At 34.9% G+C, this 21288-nt stretch overlaps 1 protein-coding gene across 2 annotated transcripts in view; it reads right to left on the reverse strand.

Moving 5' to 3' along the window:
- Positions 1 to 21288, reverse strand: part of LOC150094564 (glucocorticoid-induced transcript 1 protein-like) — a 380983-nt gene that overhangs the window by 135407 nt on the left and 224288 nt on the right. For both annotated transcript variants that reach the window (XM_090411946.1, XM_090411945.1), the window contains exon 6: positions 11427 to 11483. In XM_090411946.1, the coding sequence (XP_090268072.1) occupies positions 11427 to 11483 (57 nt within the window). The remainder of the gene's footprint in view (positions 1 to 11426; positions 11484 to 21288) is intronic.

Here is a 21288-nt window from a genome sequence, read left to right on the forward strand (position 1 = left end):
TTGGAACTATATCTACCTTAGGACATAGAGCACGCTCTCTTTTGAATGAACCAAATGAACTCCAAAAAGAAATAAATCTCCTCTCTCTCATCTTTAAACAAAATGGATACTCCGAAAAAACGATTAAGAAATTTCTTCTGGATCCTCCTAGGCAGTGCACCACAGAAACTAATAATAATTTTAAAGGTAGCATCTCCATCCCATACATTAGCACAGTCTGTAACAAATTGGCTAAGGTCCTTAAAAAATACAACATCAGGACGTTCTTCACCACACTTCCAAAAATCCGTTCTCTTATCAGCCATCCAAAACCTATTCATCACAACCTAATATATCCAGGTGTATATAAATTATAGTGTGATTGCAATATCCCGTATTTTGGACAAACCAACAAATCTATTGAACAATGTATAGAGGAGCATAAGAGAGACATCTCCTATAAAAGATCACATGCAACTGTGTTGTCCAGTCATGTTCTTTTTTCAAACAATCCTAATGATGATCTCCAAAGTCACTCCGTTTGCAGGGATAAATCAGAAAATATTTTTCGCTGTGGTGATGAGTTCGAAAGAAAAATTGTAGAATCCAGAGAAATCATCCTGAATCCTGAAAACTTAAACAGCAATTTAAGTTATAACATTGCTGATAGCCATACTGCAGTTATTCAATATTGGCGTTCACGAGAGCCTGCACGCACACACACAATAAACAATAGTGCGCCAGTTAGAACAACTTAAAAAATACAACTTTTTTGTTTCAATTATGTGTTGCAATTTTTACCTGTAATTCCCAGTTTTTTAGATACTTCAATGTTTATTACTATTCTCTTCCTTTAATGAATACCTGATGAAGGCTGTTATAAGCCAAAACTAGTTGTATTATTCTCATTAAACTTTATAAGTTATCTCAGTTTAAGTCATTAAATCTATTTTTTAAAAATACACACACACACACACGTATGTTAAAGATGCCAAGCTATTTTAAACTTGGTTTTACTCCATTTCCCAAGCAAGCAAACAGACAAATAAGTCAAGTTTGCACCTGCATGTATTGCAAGTCTAGCTGACCCTCAAAGTAGTGGAACTCATGGTAAAGGTAGAATAAACTCTGATCACTATTCTTAATATTTACCCTTAATGCACAGCCCATCTCCTTGAGGAGATGTATGATGCTATGTATTAAAGGCAAGGGGCCACTACCCAGACCGGTTTCTCATTCTTCCACATTCATTCTTTCTTTTGCTTGCAGCATAACGATAAAATTCTTTTGGATTGCCTTTAGCTTGCATGGCCAATTTCTTTTCATACTCCATTTTAACTTTTCTCACAATACTTGTTGCTTTTCTGGCCTGAGCTTTATATATTTTATAAATCCTCTCACTCTTTCCACATCATCTTCTTCTTGTGGATCTCTAGCTTAATAAGGCTGCACATCCATTTCACATCCAACCTATTTACTCTTTGAACACTATGGATACATTCAGATACTGCCTCATTCAAGCACTTTTTCAAAGATTCCCATGCATTGCTGACATTTTTTCCATTCAGTAATTGATATCCATGAGACCAAAGATAATATTCTTCTAAGCTGATCATAATTTCCAGCTTTGTAATTCAGCGTGTAGCCTGATTTAATCAGAGTTTCAATACAAGTAGATACTTTTCAAGAAAGAATAGCATGATCACTGTCACCAATTGGTGGTAAAATAGCTATATTCTTGACAGAGATCCCTTCTGACGCTATGAGCAAATCCAACACTCTTTGACCTCGAGTTCCTTCTTTCACATGCTGCATGAGAAACTTATCCTGCAACAATTCAATAAATTCCTGTTCTTTCTGATGATGAGATTTCTCTTCTACCCAATCAATGTTTGGAAAATTAAAGTCACCCATAAGACTGAATTGGCGATGCATTTCTTCGTCCACTGCAACTGAGCTACCAGGTCTGTAGCAACACCCCACCATATATTTTCATTCTGTTAACCTCCACTTCACACCAAATAGACTCAAACTCATCGCTACATGGGACATTGTTACTATCGTTGTTTTCTTGCATCTCTACCCTAACTGGACTTAAGTCATCTGATATCATTAGTAGCACTCCTCCTCCTCTCCTATCTCTTCTATCATTCCTAAAAATAGTATATCCGTTACACTCGATCCCACTTACCATGATTCTGATAGCATGGTTTCACTAATGCCAACAATCTTAAGCCACATCGTATTCAATAAAGCAACAAACTCAACCCCTTTGTTTCTAATGCAACTGGCATTTGTGTATAAACATAATAAATTACGACCTAGCCTATTCTTATAATTAGATATGCAATGTATTTGGTATATATATATATATATATATATATTAGACCAGAAATGCTCAAGTATGGAGGTATAAAAGTTTTACAGTGGCTACACTGCATAGCTCAGAGGGCCTGGACAGAAGAACAAATTCCAGATGATTGGAGTAGAGCTCTCATAGTACTCATACATAAAAAGGGAAATAAAACTAATTGTGAAAATTACAGAGGTATTTCTCTACTGAGTGTTCCTGGTAAGATTTATGCCAGTATACTTGAGACACGGTTGAGAAGGATTGTGGAAGAGAAGCTTGTCAAGGAACAAGCTGGATTCAGGCCAAATAGAGGCTGTCAGGATCAGATCTTCACTTTACAACAAATAGTTGAAAAGTCATGGGAATATAACAAAGATCTGTATTTAAAGTTTTGTAGATCTGGAGAGAAGCTATTCAATACACTACAGTTATATGGTGTCAATGGGGCATTATATCAAGCAATACTTAGTCTTTATTTGAGTTGTAAGTCATCAGTTAGAATTGAAAGAAATACAGGGAAATGGTTTAATGTTAAATCTGGTGTCAGACAAGGATGTACATTATCACCTTCTGTTATTCATTATCTATATGGATCACATTATGAAGGAAAGTGTTATTAAATCTGATATCAAAATCAGTTAATGTCAGCTCCTTGTTTTATGCGGATGATGTTATACTTCTAAATAAATCTGCTACAAGTCTGAAAGATTCCCTGACTAAATTGAATAACTGTTGTGATAGATATGGTATGAAGGACAGCAATAACAAGACAAAGATAATGAAAATAGGCAGAAGCATTGAAAATATCAGCTGCATTGTGAATGTAGAACCTATAGATCAAGTAAACCATTTCAGCTGCTTAGGCATGATTTTTAGTGAAGATGGTAAATTAAATATGGAAATCATCATCAAATTCCTGACATGTACCCTCAAGGGGTACATGTCAGGAATATAGAAATATGGAAATAGACAACAGAATCAACAAAGATGGTATGGTAGGGAGTCAACTGAATAAATTTATATGGAATAAGAGAGAAATTAGTCAAAACACTAAATTACCATATACAAGACAGTGTTCAAACAAATTTTAACTTACGGATCTGAGAGCTTGGTCAGAAGTAAAACACTTGACCAAAGACTAGAGACTGCAGATATGAGAATCCCGAGAAAGATTAGGGGCTTGAACAGATGGCATTAATGGCAATATCATATTAAAAATTAGGATATTAGGAAAGAACTTGACATTGTCAGCATCCAGGAATGCATTAACAGAGGTAATCTCAAGTGGTATGGTCACTTAAACAGAATGGGCAAGGAAAGATTAGCCAAACAAGTGTTCTCTACCAGGTTAGCAGGAAAAAGACTCAGAGAAAGACCAAAATATAGGTGGATTGATACGGTAAAAAGTGCCTTAGAAGATATATAAATAAGATCTGACAATGTTGTAGCTTTGACAGGTAACAGATTGATTTGGAGAAAAATTGTAGATAGGAAGTTAGTAATGTTGTAAATTTTTTATGTAGTACTATCATATCCTGTACGCCCTTGTGGTTATATATATCAGGAATTTGATGATGTTGTTGAAACAGAGTGAAATAAAGCAAGAATTCTGAGTCTTGGATCATGTCCAAGGCCCATAAGTTACAGATAATGTAGATGAGAAATAGAAACTGTCAAGATACAATGGTAAATAAAGAAGAGGTGTGTGGAAGAACAATTGAAAGCAGAAAAGGAAAAGCAGCATGCCGGTGGAATGAGAAGTAATCAAGTCATTAAGACTAGATCAAACTATAATAAAACTGTTTATAGTCAGAGAAAGAGCCCTGCAAATACATATACAGGTACCTCATATAACCCGGTACTTAACGTGGTTTCGATATAATGCAGTCTACAAATTGTAGTATCCCTTGTTGAATGCGGAATTTATACAACAACGCAGTTGTATGGAGGTACCAGAGAATTTTCTGGAGAGCTCCATTGAGAGATCATTATCCATAAAATAACTTTCTTGCCAAGTTCAATCCTTCTGCTAATTTCTTTAAACTGAATTCTTTAACAGATTCATCGCAATCAAAATCTGGCAGAACTTTCACTGCCATTTGGTTCGACGTCATCTATTAATTGTACTAGTTTCTCCTCATTTAAATCTATTTCCCCATCAATTAATTCACTAATTTTGTTTTCAACCATATCACAAAAGTGCTCTAAGTGGCCATTACTATAAAAATAATTTTTTTACATAAAAAAAAAAGCATTACATGTTGTATGTAACTCACCAAAATATAAAGTGCTCAGCTTGAGATTAACGCACTTATGATTTTTAATATGCTTTCCTGGCAGAAAACAAAGACAATTTTCAACAATAAACACTTTATACAGTAAGCAACTGACATACGTGTGCTAAAAGGTATTTCCCTTTTAGCACACATGAATGTCAGTTGACATTCGCTACTTATAACTACATGTGCGATACGGGCAGACACAAATTTGATGAAGATAAAATTTGATTTTTAAGTCGCATGTTGAAAAATATATGAAAAGATAAAGGGTTACTACACTTTGTAGACCGTCTTATATCGAACTGTGTTGTATAAGTACTGCGTTCGACAAGGGATACTACAATTTGTAGACTGCATTATATCAAAACCATGTTGTATAAATACCGAGTTATACGAGGGTTACCTGTATATATATATACACACACACAGGTAACTCCTAGATCTTCCTCTATTTTATCTCTTATTGCCATCATTCTTACATAAATCTTCGCATAATAAGACAACAATATTATTCCTCTATAGTTATTATGCGGGGTGCTTAAGGGTCAAAGCTGTATAACTGAGAGGAGACCTCCACATAGCCTTTAAAGGAATGCGGAGAACCGACCAGGGCTTCTGACCTAATGTCCAATCCTCACCTTCTCGTGGTGCACCCTGTTGGGTATCTACTTTGATACTGAACGAACGAGGATGGGCTGGAAATTTGGGATTTAGCCGACCAAATTGTATTCTTATTGGTTAAACCAAAATAAAAAATGATGGTACAACATGACAAAATTTCATGCCGGCTGGGGCGTCGCCCGGTTAAACAAGGCCCCCGTTGTTTTCGCCAGGGAACCAGGGCGAACAGCGAAAAGTCAGCTACTGGAACAAATCTGAAAACAAACCCCAACTCAACATCACCAGAGTTAAAGATCGGTACTATCAACGTAAGAAGCCTGAATGGCAAAGAAATGGAGCTAGCTGAGGAATTAGATAAGTACCAGATCGACATAATAGGGGTGACTGAAACAAAAAAGACCAAAACTGGCGAGATCTTTCTGAGCAATAAATACAAAATGTTATATTCAGGCAATAACAATCAAGGAAAAGAAGGAGTAGCCATAGTATTCAACACAAAATACGAGGCTAATCTTCTTGAATGGCAGTCAGTCTCAAGTAGAGTAATGTGGGCAAATATGAGATTGGGGAACTGGACAATGAGACTTATTTGTGCCTATGGTCCCACAGAAGGTTCTACTAAGGTAGAAGTGGAGAAATTTTTTGAGGCTTTAGAAAAAGCAACTGACACAATGAAAAAGGAAAAGTTGGTCCTTGTTGGGGATCTAAATAGTAGAGTAGGAAATGATTGTGAGACATACAAAAATATTTTGGGAAAATTTGGAGAAAAGAGCAAAGCTAATAATAATGGCAAATATCTGTTGGATTTCTGCTCAGGACATGGACTGGTTATTACTAACACCATGTTCCAACATAAAAATGTGCACAAATTCACATGGAGAGAAGAGGCTAGGAATAAGAAAAGTCTCATTGACTATGTTATTGTTGATAGTGATGTTTTCTCCCTGGTGCAGGACACCAGAGTGCACAGAGGATTTGAAATTGGAAGTGATCACTATTTAGTCTTGAGTAGGATAAAATTGAATTTCATATTGAAAAGAATAACATGTAAGAAAGTTTTAAAGCGAATAAAAGTTGAGCAGCTCTCAGATGTAAACTGTAGACTAAAATACAGAAATATTATTGAAAAGAAAATGAAAGAGTTTGAGAACAGGAATCAAACCTTGGAGATTCAGTGGCAAACTCTGAAGGAAACATTGATTGATTCTGCCAGAGAGGCATGTGGTGAGGTTGTGTGCAAAGATAAAAAAATCAGAACTCCCTGGTGGACACAGGAAGTTAAAGAGGCAGTGAAGGAAAAGAAGAAAGCATATCAAAAGTTCCTGGCAAATAAGTCAGCTTTTACTCTTACAGAATACAGAGACAAATGTAAGAAAGCTAAACAGTGTGTAAAACTAGCTAAACAAAACTCATGGGAGGACTTTGGCAAGAATATAGAAAATAAATATCAAGAAGGTGGCAAAATATTCTGGAGGTTGTTGAAGAAGCTTAGGAATGGAGGAAAGAGTGCTTTAAAAGGAATTAGAGATGATAAAGGTGAAATGAAAACAGGAGAAAAAGATATCCTTGAAGTATGGAGTAATTACTTTGAAAAACTGCTAAATGAAACAAGCAGTGATGACAGCACAGTGATAAAAAACACTGACCAGGCATGCAGTCAGGAATACATATCCATACTTGAAGTAGAAAAAGCCATCAAAGGCTTGAAATGTGGAAAGGCAGCAGGAGATGATATTCGACCAGAAATGCTGAAGTATGGTGGTATAAGAGTCTTACAGTGGCTGCACTGCATAGTTCAGAAAGCCTGGACAGAGGAACGAATTCCCGATGATTTTAGTAGAGCTCTCATAGTACCCATATATAAAAAGGGAAATAAAACTGAATGTGAGAATTACAGAGGTATTTCCCTACTGAGTGTTCCTGGCAAGATCTATGCAAGTATACTTGAGAAACGGTTGAGAAGAATTGTGGAAGAAAAGCTTGGTGAAGAACAAGCTGGATTCAAGCCAAATAGAGGCTGACAGGATCAGATCTTCACTTTACGACAAATAGTCGAGAAAGCATGGGAATATAACAAAGATCTGTATTTAAGTTTTGTCGATTTGGAAAAGGCATATGACAAGGTGCCAAGAGAGAAGCTATTCAATATGCTGCAGTTATATGGTGTCAATGGGGCATTATATCAAGCAATACTTAGTCTTTATTTGAGTTGTGAGTCAGCAGTTAGAATTGAAGGAAGTACAGGAAGATGGTTTAATGTTAAATCTGGTGTGAGACAAGGATGTACATTATCCCCTCTGTTATTCATTATCTATATGGATCACATTATGAAGAAATGTGGTATTAAACCTGATATCAAAATTGGAGATGTTAATGTCAGCTCTTTGCTTTATGCGGATGATGTTATACTTCTAAATAAATCCGCTACAAGTCTGCAAGATTCTCTGACTAAATTGAATAGCTGTTGTAATAGATATGGTATGAAGGTCAGCAATAAAAAGACAAAGACAATGAAAATAGGCAGAATCATTGAAAATGTCAACTGTGTTGTGAATGGAGAACCTGTGGAACAAGTAAAACATTTCAGCTACTTAGGCACAATTTTTACTGAAGATGGTAAACTAAATATAGAAATAGACAACAGAATCAGCAAAGCTGGTATCGTGGGAAGTCAATTGAATAAATTCATATGGAATAAGAAAGAAATTAGTCGGAACACTAAATTAGCTGTATACAAGACTGTGTTCAAACCAATTTTAACTTATGGATCTGAGAGCTGGGTCAGAAGTAAAACACTTGACCAAAGACTAGAAACCGCAGATATGAGAGTCCTGAGAAAGATTAGAGGCGTGAACAGATGGCATCAATGGCAATATCATATTAAAAATGAGGATATTAGGAAAGAACTTGACATTGTCAGCATCCAGGAATGCGTTAGCAGAGCTAATCTTAGATGGTATGGTCACTTAAATAGAATGGGAGAGGAAAGATTAGCAAAACAAGTGTTCTCTGCCAGGTTGGCAGGAAAACGACCCAGAGGAAGACCAAGATATAGGTGGATTGATATGGTACAAAGTGCCTTAGACGATAGAAATATAAGATCTGATAATGTTGGAGTCTTGACAAGTAACAGACTGATTTGGAGGAAAATTGTAGATAGGAAGTTAGTAATGATGTAATTTTTTCATGTAGTACTGTCATATCCTGTACACCCCTTGAGGGTACATGGCAGGAATTTGATGATGATGATGATGAGTTATTATGCTCCTTTTTGTATATTGGAATTGGAATTCCATTTGATGGTCCATTCATCTGGTATCCCTTTGTTTTTCCAGATTACTTCAAAGATGTTGCATAACTATCTAAATCCTGAACTGTCACATGCTCTCGTTATTTCAACCAGCACATCATCTCTGCCAGAGCTATTTCACTATGTATTTCAATTTATTCACATTATTTCATTATATATATATATATATATATATATAAAATACATTAAAGAGAAAAAGATAAAAATCTTTTTTTTTTTTAATTAAATGGAGATGGAAACCATGTGACTACTAGAAGATAAATTAGGATGATGTAGCAACATTATTTTAGAGATCTATTAAATAAAGATGAATGAAAGGCATAGTTGAAATAACTCTAGCAGAGATGATGCTAGTTGAAATAACGAGAGCATGTGGCAGTTCAGGATTTAGATGGTTACGTAACATCTTTGAAGTAATCTGGAAAAATAAATAGATACCAGATGAATGGACCATCAAATGGGATTACAGCTCCAATATATAAAACGGAGCATAATAACTATAGAGGAATAATATTATTGTCTCATTATGCGAAAATTTATGTAAGAATAATGACAACAAGAAATAAAACAGGGGAAGATCTAGGAGTGGACAGTAGCAGTTTGGTTGTAAAAAAGGAAAATGATGAAGAGTGAGACATTGGGAATTTGGTAAAAGCCTCTTAAAGGGTTTAACAGGAAAAAAGCCTGGGAAAGTTTGAAAAAAAAAAAAAAGAAACGGCATAGGAAAAGAAGAAACAGCCACGATCAAGAATATGTACATTACATCTAAGTGCTGTGAGAAAACTAAACTGATAATTCAGATTGTTTTATACTTAATAATGGACTTCAATGGTGTCTTAGATATAGTTAACTAGAAATGAGAAACAGCAATATTTGCAGATATGGTAATTTGGTCATATTCAAAAGAGATACAGAAGAAACTGGACAAATGGAACAGTGTGACAGACATGTATTGGGTATTGTTACATATTAATAGAAAGAAGAGCGAGATCATGGTTTCAAAGAATGCGAAAGTTAATGGTGTTAGACTCAGTGAGTAAGTCATGAAGAAGAGAAAATTTGAAATATGTGGGAAGTGTACTTTGTCAGTGATTAAAGTTTAGATGAGGATTTCACTGGGCCAAAGATTTTTAACAGGAATAGTGAGTTCCAATGAACTGCAAGTTTTTGATCAACACAAGTTACTTATTGTCCATTTTTCTTATGCATAAGAGACAAACTAAAAAGAAAAAGCATAATAACGTAAGCGATGGAAATGAAAGTTTTAAGGATGATGTTGGCCAAAACAAGGAAAGAAAGAAAGAATAAGGAATATGTACATTAGGAAATTTGAGACTTGCAAGTGTTGAAGTGGTTTGGACATATGAGAATGAATTTAGAATAAATACCAAGAAGAATATATGAAATGAAAAGTGAGAGGAAGAGACCAAGAAGACCATAGAAAAGGTGGAGAGACCAAGTAAGAAAAAGGACACCTGAGCTGCAATAGTGTTCGTGAAGAAAGAATATAAAGAAATTAAGAGCTATAATCTGCCTGATTTGCAGTTTCTATTGGGGTGGCTGTTGATAAAGAAGAGAGTGGGTTTGTAATTAAGTCTGACAACCAGAAACAACCAGAGTTTCAAGCTGATCTGTCACCTGCACCTCATTTCCCTTAGGTACAATGTGAACTGGGTGGCAAAAATGAACATCCAGATGAAGTCTTTGTTTGATGGAGTAACTGCTAGATCTAAAAAGTACTAGATTCTAAATGTAAACATATCAGCTATAAAGAGTTCATCTTTGGTAATGTTTTTTTATATTTTCATGCAGCTAAACAGTTTAATTATGCATTTCAGTGGGTTCTGCATAGATAAAGTGCAATCTGAAAAACAGCAACAGATCCTAATAATCTCTAAGGAAGGTATGAAACCAGAGTTCTGCGCATGCTAAAGACCCATTGGCAGAGAGAAGAGAGAGAGAGAGAAATAACTTCCTTGGGTATTGTCCAAGCACCTTTTTAGCACAGCTGCATAGATGCTGTAACATTTGCACTTGGGTTAGAAACCTACATTCATATCTCATCAAAGATGTAAGGAAAACTTTACATGAGACTTTAATAAAGGCTACTTGCATCTCAGGTGGAATGTGAAGGGTGAATTAGATAGTTTCATATGGAAGCAGAATGGTTTCTCTACACAGAAATTTGGATTTTTCATCTTGCAAAATGAGCAAACTAGCAGAGAACAAGCAGTTCAAAGACATAATGCATTGGCCTCACAGCCTTTGACAGTAATTCTCTATCTGACCTACAAGTGCCACTGCAAGAGCAACAGTATGATAAAATAACAACTAGCCAGAAGTATCATGTAGTGTGTGGATAAAATGTTCTGCCTTTGTTAAATATAAATAATCGTTTTTTGTGTCTGTTGTCCACGACACCACTGTTGGATACCAGCAGCTTAAAAACAGCTTCAAAATCTAAGTATAGGGTCATTAGACTACATATATCAACTAAATAAAACAGCACAAGTAATGAGTATTGAGCATATTGGTTAAATAATTTAAGTAACAGGGTTACTAAAATCATTCTTGTTAGCTAATGAACTTACATATATTTAAGTTGTTTTATCTGATTGAACTATGTTCTTTATAGTTCATGTATGTTTCTTATTATTCAAGTTTTCACCCTTTCGACACCTGCAACCTACATCCTGTGTTGCAGTTGTCATTTACAAAAACAATGAAAGATCTATTTAAAACACATTATTCCATCCATATAAATAAAATATACCATTAATGAGATGTTGCAAATATATTGAACGAAAGAGTACAAAAACAAGTAAATACTCATATCAAGAAAATGTCTTTAAGCAGCATATCCTAAATATTATAATATTCTTACCCTTTCTAGTTCTCCTTCAATTCCTAGGCCATCTTTAAGCACCAATCGTTCAATCTCCTAAATAAAAATGACAAATATTAACACCAGATTTTTTTTTATTTCATATTTATTTCATATTGAAAAGAATAACACGTAAGAATATTTTAAAGCAAATAAAAGTTGAGCAGCTCTCAGATGTGAACTGTAGACTAAAATACACAAAGATTATTGAAGAAAAAATGAAGAAAGCCCTGATTGATTCAGCTAGAGAGGCAGGTGGTGAAGTTGTCTGCAAGGATAGAAAAATTAGAACTCCACTGTGGACACAGGAAGTTAAAGAGGCAGTGAAGGAAAAGAAGAAAGCCTATCAAAAGTTCCTGGCAAATAAGTCAGCTTTTCCTCTTAGAGAATACAGAGACAAATGTAAGAAAGCGAAATATTGTGTAAAACTAGCTAAACAAAAGTCATGGTTTCTTAATTTTGGGTTCGAAAAACTAGAGTTCGTCTTATATATGGAAAAATACGGTGAATTTAAATAAATAAATAAATATATATATATACAGTATATTGGTTTAAGCCAATAAGCATACAATTTGGTCAGCTAAATCCCAAATTGCCAGCCCACCTCGTTCGTTCAGTATCCAGGCAGATACCCAACAGGGTGAACCACGAGAAGGTGAGGATCGGACATTAGGTCAGAAGCCCTGGTCGGTTCTCCGCATTACTTTAAAGGCTATGTGGAGGTCTCCTCTCAGTTATACAGCTTTGACCCTTAAGCACCCAAGTGGCAAGCCTTGAAGAAAACCCTGATTGATTCAGCTAGAGAGGCATGTGGTGAAGTTGTCTGCAAGGATAGAAAAATTAGAACTCCATGGTGGACACAGGAAGTTAAAGAGGCAGTGAAGGAAAAGAAGAAAGCATATCAAAAGTTCCTGGCAAATAAGTCAGCTTGTGCTCTTAGAGAATACAAAGACAAATGTAAGAAAGCTGAACACTGTGTAAAACTAGCTAAACAAAACTCATGGGAGGACTTTGGCAAGAACATAGAAAATAAATATCAAGAAGGTGGCAAAATATTCTGGAGGTTGTTGAAGAAACTTAGGAATGGAGAAAAGAGTGCTGTAAAAGGAGTTAGACATGATAAAGGTGACATGAAAACGGGAGAAAAAGATATCCTTGAAGTATGGAGTAATTATTTTGAAAAACTGCTAAATGAAACAAGCAGTGATGACAGCACAGTGGTAAAAAACACTCAACAGGCATACAGCCAGGAATACATATCCATACTTGAAGTAGAAAAAGCCATCAAAGGCTTGAAATGTGGAAAGGCAGCAGGAGTAGATGATATTTGACCAAAAATGCTGAAGTATGGTGATATAAAAGTCTTACAGTGGCTGCACTACATAGTTCAGAAAGCCTGGACTGAGTGACAATTCCCGATGGTTGGAGTAGAGCTCTCATAGTACCCATATATAAAAAGGGAAATAAAACTGAATGTGAGAATTACAGAGGTATTTCTCTACTGAGTGTTCCTGGTAAGATATATGCAAGTATACTTGAGAAATGGTTGAGAAGAAATGTGGAAGAAAAGCTTCTGTATTTAAGTTTTGTCGATTTGGAAAAGGCATATGAAAAGGTGCCAAGAAAGAAGCTATTCAATACTCGACAGTTATATGGTGTCAATGGGGCATTATATCAAGCAATACTTACACTTTATTTGAGTTGTAAGTCAGCAGTTAGAATTGAAGGAAGTACAGGAAGATGGTTTAATGTTAAATCTGGTGTGAGGCAAGGATGTACATTATCTCCTCTGTTATTCATTATCTGTATGGATCACATTATGAAGGAAAGTGGTATTAAACATGATATCAAAATTGGAGATGTCAATGTCTGCTCTTTGCTTAATGGGGAAGATATGATACTTCTAAATAAATCCACTACAAGTATACAAGATTCACTGACTAAATTGAATACCTGTTGTAATAGATATGGTATGAAGGTCAGCAATAAAAAACAAAGACAATGAAAATAGGCAGAATCATTGAAAATGTCAACTGTGTTGTGAATGGAGAACCTGTGGAACAAGTAAAACATTTCAGCTACTTAGGCACGATTTTTAGTGAAGATGGTAAATTAAATATAGAAATAGACAACAGATCAACAAAGCTGGTATGGTAGGAAGTCAATTGAATAAATTCATATGGAATAACAGAAAAATTAGTCAGAACCCTAAATTAGCTGTATACAAGACAGTGTTCAAACCAGTTTTAACTTATGGATCTGAGAGCTGGGTCAGAAGTAAAACACTTGACCAAAGACTAGCGGCCGCAGATATGAGAGTCCTGAGAAAGATTAGAGGCGTGAACAGATGGCATCAATGGCAATATCATATTAAAATATTAGGAAATTAGGAATTTAGGATATTAGGAAAGATCTTGATGTTGTCAGCATCCAGGAATGCGTTAGCAGAGCTATTCTCAGGCGGTATGGTCTCTTAAACAGAATGGGCGAGGAAAGATTAGCAAAACAAGTGTTCTCTGTCAGGTTGGCAGGAAAACGACCCAGAGGAAGACCAAGATATAGGTGGATTGATAAAGTACATAGTGCCTTAGACGATAGAAATATAAGATCTGATAATGTCGAAGTCTTGACAAGTAACAGACTGATTTGGAGGAAAATTGTAGATAGGAAGTTAGTAATAATGTAAATTTTTCATGTAGTACTATCATATCCTGTACACCCCTTGAGGGTACATGGCAGGAATTTGATGATGATGATATTTTGTCCAAAAGGCAACATTAATATGAAAGTAACTAATTAGATTGTATTAAGTTGGAATGAGTTAGAGTAATATTGGAGTCGAGACATTGGAGAAATTACTAAATAAAATAAGTTACAAGTATGATTTATCATATAATTTGTTTTTATAGTATGTTAAAAAATTGACTGTAAATCAGAAATTCTTAAACGAATATTTTGTGCACAAAGTTACTAGGCATGTGCACTCCTTTTCTGAACCGTTTACATGTCCATGCACACAAATACATCTTAGAGGGGACATTGATCTGCATAAACATTTCACTTCATTTATCAGTAACACTCAAACTGTCTGGGAAGAAGTCCACATAAGAAGACTTCTGTAGAATTTGTTTCATATTAACAAAGGTATATTTAAGTGAAATATGGCATCCTAAACACTGATAATTATGCACTGGCACTTCCACAAACTGTTGGTAGTTTTCATCTTGGTTATTATCCCAAACTACAGAAACAGATTTACAGGATTTTCATGCTGTTAAATTTGTATATCAAATGCACCATGCAAAAGCTGTGTAATTTGTGGAACAACAAAAATGCTTTGCAATTTTGTATCATGAGCTTTCTAAACTTTCCACTGCAGTAAATAAAGGAAATCATCACTTTTTTTGTCCAAAGCATTTAACTATACCTGCATTACTTACTTATCCTATTCATGCTCCATGACACAATAAGGCAAAGATTCTTTTACTCCAGTTAACTCTGTCTTGTGTGACTAATTCTCCTGCTCTCCTAAGTCCAAATAACTGTCATCATATTTTCGATATTTACGCTTCTTCACACTCTTGCCACTATTTGACGGTGTACCCTCTTTATTTTCTCTCTCACAATGCTTATTACTGTTTAGTAAAAAACAATCCATTTTTAAAAATACATATGAGAAGAAATACTTCAAAAACTTAACTTGACTAAATCACAACAATATTCAGTTGATACAATCTCCGAAAACTAATTCAACACTAAGACCGCAAGAAACCGACAGCTATTTATATACGAACGCAAAGTACTGAGAAAGTTCGAGAAACTACTAAAACAATCGAGAAACTTAATTATTGTAGAGCGCCATATAGTAACCATTTGTAGAGGCTTCTGTACACAGTTATTACTAAGTGAGTTACTAGTTTGCACCAGGTCTGCTAATGTCGCATCCTTGAATTGAAAATGGAAATAAATAAAATTATGAAAATTTTGTAATCGCGGCACCCCTGTGAGGAAGCCACAGCTCCCCAGGGTGCTGCGGTGCAGACTTTGGGAACCACTGAGTTACACTATTTCCATATCAACATTAATTTATAACTAAGTAAAGTTCTTAATTTTTTTTTCTAAAACATTAGACCCAGTTTAAATGATGGAGGAAGTAGTATCAACTATCAGAATGCAGTAATGACATGTACTGAATATGTTTCTCAAGAACAGCCATTTTATTTTGACCAGTACTTTACAACTTATACTATTCTCTTACTCAACTAGCTTGTGATTCAAACAAATGAACAACAGCCTTCAAATTACCTACTTACCGAAGTGATCTTCGCATTTGAATGCATTCAGTACAACATGCTCATAAGTTTCCTTCATACCAATGAAATGAGCCACAGGAATGGAAAGTTTTTTTTACCATTATATACCAAACTACTTTCAAAGTAAATTTGGAAGAATCAATAAATATTTTCCATTCTCCAGACTTGTTTTGAAATTTCAATTTATCTATCAGTGCACTAAGTCCAGGCACATACAAAGAGAATCCTATATGACATAAAATATTGAAGGCAGATTGACAAAAGCTGACAGTTTCTCATTTCATTAAAATGAAATATATACTGATCTTTAATTGACCATGATTTATAAAAATCTAATGCCAATAAGTTTTGTCAATGAGACTGTTCAGCTTCTTCAGGGCTTATAACAGTAAGAGAAAACTCAAAGTGGCTAGTACAGAGAAAATGGAGTAATGTTATCATATAAATTAAAAATTAAAACAGAACATGTAACATTACACGCATGGAGTGTGTTGTGTTAGTCACTGTTGTGAGAGCACGCTCTGTAGTTTTGAGCAAAACTGAAGAAGCCGAACAGCCTTGTTGCCATTAGATGTTTATAAATCATGGTCAATTAAAGATCAATATATATTTCATTTTAATTATATGTTTGAATGACCAAATATAATCTGAACAATGAACAAGTTTCTCATTTCTCTTACCAAAAATTGCATTTTTGCAGTCTGAATCTCAAAAGTTCAGCTCATTTCTTTGTTACATCCTGATTGTTTATCATGTACTAATGTGTAAGGTACTAAAGTTATAAGGTGAAATTTGCTATTCAGAAATTTAATTTGGATCAGAGCTGTTGGCAATTCTTTTATGAACTGCTAATAGCTCTCTTCATCACTATCACACATCACTTGTTCACATGGTGAAACAAGTAGGAATAGCTCCGTATGACACTGGCTAAACTACAGATGGGATATTTGGATATTCTATATTATATTTAGGGGTGCTTAAGGGTCAAAGCTGTATAACTGAGAGGAGGCCTCCACATAGCCTTTAAAGGAATGCAGAGAACTGACCATGGCTTCTGACCTAATGTCCAATCCTCACCTTCTCGTGGTGCACCCTGTTGGGTATCTAGCTGGATACTGAACGAACGAGGATCGGCTGGCAATTTGGGATTTAGCAGACCAAATTATATTCTTATTGGCTTAAATCAATATAGAAAATGATGGTACAACATGACAAAATTTCATGCCGGCTGGGGCGTCGCCCGGTTAAATAAGGCCCACGTTGTTTTCGCCAGGGAACCAGGGTGAACAGCGAAAAGTCAGCTACTGGAACAAATCTGAAAACACACCCCAACTCAACATCACCAGAGTTAAAGATCAGTACTATCAACATAAGAAGTCTGAATGGCAAAGAAATGGAGCTAGCTGAAGAATTAGATAAGTACCAGATCGACATAATAGGGGTGATTGAAACAAAAAAGACAAAAACTGGTGATATCTTTCTGAGCAATAAATACAAAATGTTACATTCAGGAAATGACAATCAAGGAAAATAAGGAGCAGCCATAGTATTCAACACAAAATAGGTAGAACACAATAGGTAGAATTGTTGAAAATGTCAACTGTGTTGTGAACGGGGAACCCATGGAGCAAGCAAAACATTTCAGCTACTTAGGCACGATTTTTACTGAAGATGGTAAATTAAATATGGAAATAGACAACAGAATCAACAAAGTTGGTATGGTAGGCCGTCAATTGAATAAATTCATATGGAATAAGAGAGAAATTAGTCACAACACTAAATTAGCTGTATACAAGACAGTATTCAAACCAGTTTTAACTTATGGATCTGAGAGCTGGGTCAGAAATAAAACACTTCAAAGACTAGAGACCGCAGATATGATAGTCCTGAGAAAGATTAGAGCCATGAACAGATGGCATCAATGGCAATATCATATTAAAAACGAGGATGTTAGGAAAGATCTCGACATTGTCAGCATCCAGGAATGCATCAGCAGAGCTAATCTCAGGTGGTATGATCACTTAAACAGAATGGGCGATGAAAGATTAGCAAAACAAGTGTTCTCTGCCAAGTTGGCAGGAAAACGACCCAGAGGAAGACCAAGATATAGGTAGATTGATATGGTACAAAGTGCCTTAGACGATAGAAATATAAGATCTGATAATGTTGGAGTCTTGACAAGTAACAGACTAATTTGGAGGAAAATTGCAGATAGGAAGTTAGTAATGGTGTATATTTTTCATGCAGTACTATCATATCCTGTACACCCCTTGGGGGTATACATGTCAGGAATTTGATGATGATGTAATATAATAACTTTTAGAAAGTTCTAACATGAGAATGTAGAACCTATAGAAGTTCAGAGTTAATGTTTTTTCAAATTTTACAAAATATTTAAGTGATAGAAATTGAATGGTAAAGATTTATTACCCATTCTATAAAAATGGTGATATCAGCTCATTTCCAAGCTGAATTATACAAATTCAAAAGAAAGAATCAAATGAAAGTATAAAACTTAAATAATGGGACTAGAATGTCAAGATTTTCAAAATCTACACATAAAAAGAAGAAACATAATATAACCAAAGACAATAATTATGAAGAGGATGATATAACTTTTGAAACAACAGAAACTATATGTTGATATTTAAAAAGCTGTAAAGAACTAAAAAGAATTAGATGAGAGAGAATTCTATTCTTGAGAGACACTTGTGACATTAAATTAAGAATTATAAACACGTTAACACAAGAATATTTTAATATTTGCCAGATATTTCAATCTGAAACTAACAGACTATCCTCAGTGGCTTGATAGGAACAGTTTTTACAAGGTGGAATACATACAATTGATCATTCAAAAGCAGAACGAGCCATGTGAGGTTACATTGCTAAGCATTAGAGAGAGGTAAATTAAATCAGAGTGATGAATAAATTATAGGTATTAATTCACAATTTCATATAACAATCTTAATTTATAAATTCAATTAAAGATAACATTAGACAAGATAGGTAAAAATTTTATTCCTCTCTTGTGTTATTACATGCAGGTCTGTTTGCTTGTGCTTGAGTAAAGAATTAAAGTGTAAATATAATTTAGTGTAATATAAAGGTCTCAATTAAAAAAAAAAAAAAACTTTTAGTGTGTTATCCGGATCAAACTTTCCCACATTTTTGACAAGGATATACAGTCATTTCGATTCAAGTTAGGGCACTGAAGTAAGGCCTCAGTACTCTCTTTGAATAGCCGTTCGAATTCATACCGAAGGAGAGTTTTGGACCGGAAAATGTTGTGGCTTGTTATATGAAATTGTGAATTAATACCTGTAATTTATTCATCCGATAAGTCTGGATTGGCACAGCATGGGATAGAGACAAGCCACAACATTCTCTGGTCCAAGACTCGCCTTCTACACAGATGTCGCTATAAATTTGAATGCCTATTCAAAGAGCCTGGGGGAGACCTGATTCGTACCAGGCACGTCCCTTGGGTGGCGGATGAGGGAAACCCCAACAGGTTGCTCCGAATAAAGAATAAGGAGTCGTGGACCAAAGAATGCAGCAGAGGAGTGGCAAGCCGGCTGCATTATTCTACCATTCAACCCTATGAATCAGGAGTCTCCACTGTGTCAAGAGAATATTACTGCATCCGAGGAAACCGATGCAACTGATCCTAGATGACAGGGAGCAGCCGAGAAGTTTAGTATGTGGTCAGCCAATAGAGTTTCGCATCTCTTAACCTTAAATATAAGGATACTGTTAAAACCTGGGAAAATAAATTTGATGGAAAAAGAACTTGCTAGGATTACATGGGACATTGTAGGCTTGGCTGAAACCCATTGGACAGGAGAAGGAGTTATAAACCTAAATTCAGGAAAACTATTCTACTCCTGCAGAGAGGACAATATACATAGAGAAGGAGTCACCATTTTAGTGAACAATAGGCTACAAAATGCAGTCATGGCCATAGAACCACATGGCCCAAGAATGATCACTATCAGATTAAAAGGTAAAGAAAAAAAAATGTTCACTTTACAATAATTCAAATCTACACCCCTGACCAGTCACATGAAGATGAAGAAATCGATACCTTCTATGATAAGTTGCAAGATCTAATAGACAAGACCAATAAGAAAGATATATTAATAGTGATGGGTCATTTTAATGCCAAAATTGGGAAGTTTACCCTAGGCATGGAGGATGTGATGGGCAGGTTCGGAGTTGATAACAGAAATGAAAGAGGAGAAAGAATATTAGAATTTTGTAAATCAAACAATCTATTTATCTGTAATACCCTTTTTTCCGATAGACCTTCCCACAAATATACATGGACCTCACCAGATGGTACAATAAAGAACTGTATTGATTACATTCTAATCAAACGCAATTGGAAATCATCAGTGCAGAATGTTAGAACTTTAAAAACTCCAGACTTCGACACTGATCATGAACTGCTTGCAGCAAAAATTAAACTAAAATTCAAGTATCGTAAATCACGAGCTCCTATCAACAAAGTGGACCTGTCAAAACTGAAAGAGAAATCTATGCAAGATAACTATCAGACACTAATAGGAAATTAGTTTAGAAAATTTTCCTATGACAATATAGAAAATACATGAAATCAAGGTAAAAAAATTGTTAGAAGTACTGCAAGAAACATACTTGGTACATCAAGACCAAATCATGAATGGATAACCCCTGAAATTCTAAATACTAGGTATTTAGAATTTCAGGGGATTTATTTAGAATTTATTTTATGTATTTAGAATTTCAGGGGATAACCCCTGAAATTCTAAATTCTAAATATTATAAGAATCTTAAAAACAAAATTGATAAAATGTGCACATCTGCCAAAAATAACTGGTTGGAGGAAAAAGCAAAACTGAGCGAAGAAGCTAATAAAATAAATGATAATAAAACAGTATACAAAATTATTAAAGAATTAACTAAGATCTATAAAGATAAACCATTAACAATGAAAGATAAAAACAATCTAGAAACTGGGTCAATACAAAATATTAAAATAATTTGGAAGGACTACTATCAAACGTTATTTCAAAAAGATCAGGAGGAGGAAAGTATAACAGAAAAGAGGATAATATATGAAAAGGCACCACCCATAACTCCAGCAGAAATTATAAATGCAATAAACCAAATGAAACTTTCAAAAGCTACGGGTAAGGATGAAATATCTATAGAATTATGGAAATATGGTGGCAAGGAAGCTATTAATTTCTTAATGAATTTATTTAATCAAATTCTTTATACTGGAGTAATCCCAACTGACTGGAAAACAGGAATTATTATACCAATTCACAAAAAAGGAGACAAAAGAATATGTGAAAATTATAGACCCATAATACTCTTAAGTCAGTTATAAACTATTCAAAACTATTTATAAAGAGAACACAGGTGCTTACAGAAAAAATCATAGAGGAAAACCAAGCAGGATTCAGGCCACATAGATCCACCATAGACTATATCTTCACCATTAATAATATACCAGAAAAATATTGGGAATACAACCTGCCCATTAAGGGAAAAATTAATAA

The sequence above is a fragment of the Typopeltis vanoorti genome, chromosome 22 (assembly GCF_054136105.1).
Source record: "Typopeltis vanoorti isolate ZY-2024b chromosome 22, IOZ_Tvanoo_1.0, whole genome shotgun sequence".
NCBI lineage: Eukaryota > Metazoa > Arthropoda > Arachnida > Uropygi > Thelyphonidae > Typopeltis > Typopeltis vanoorti.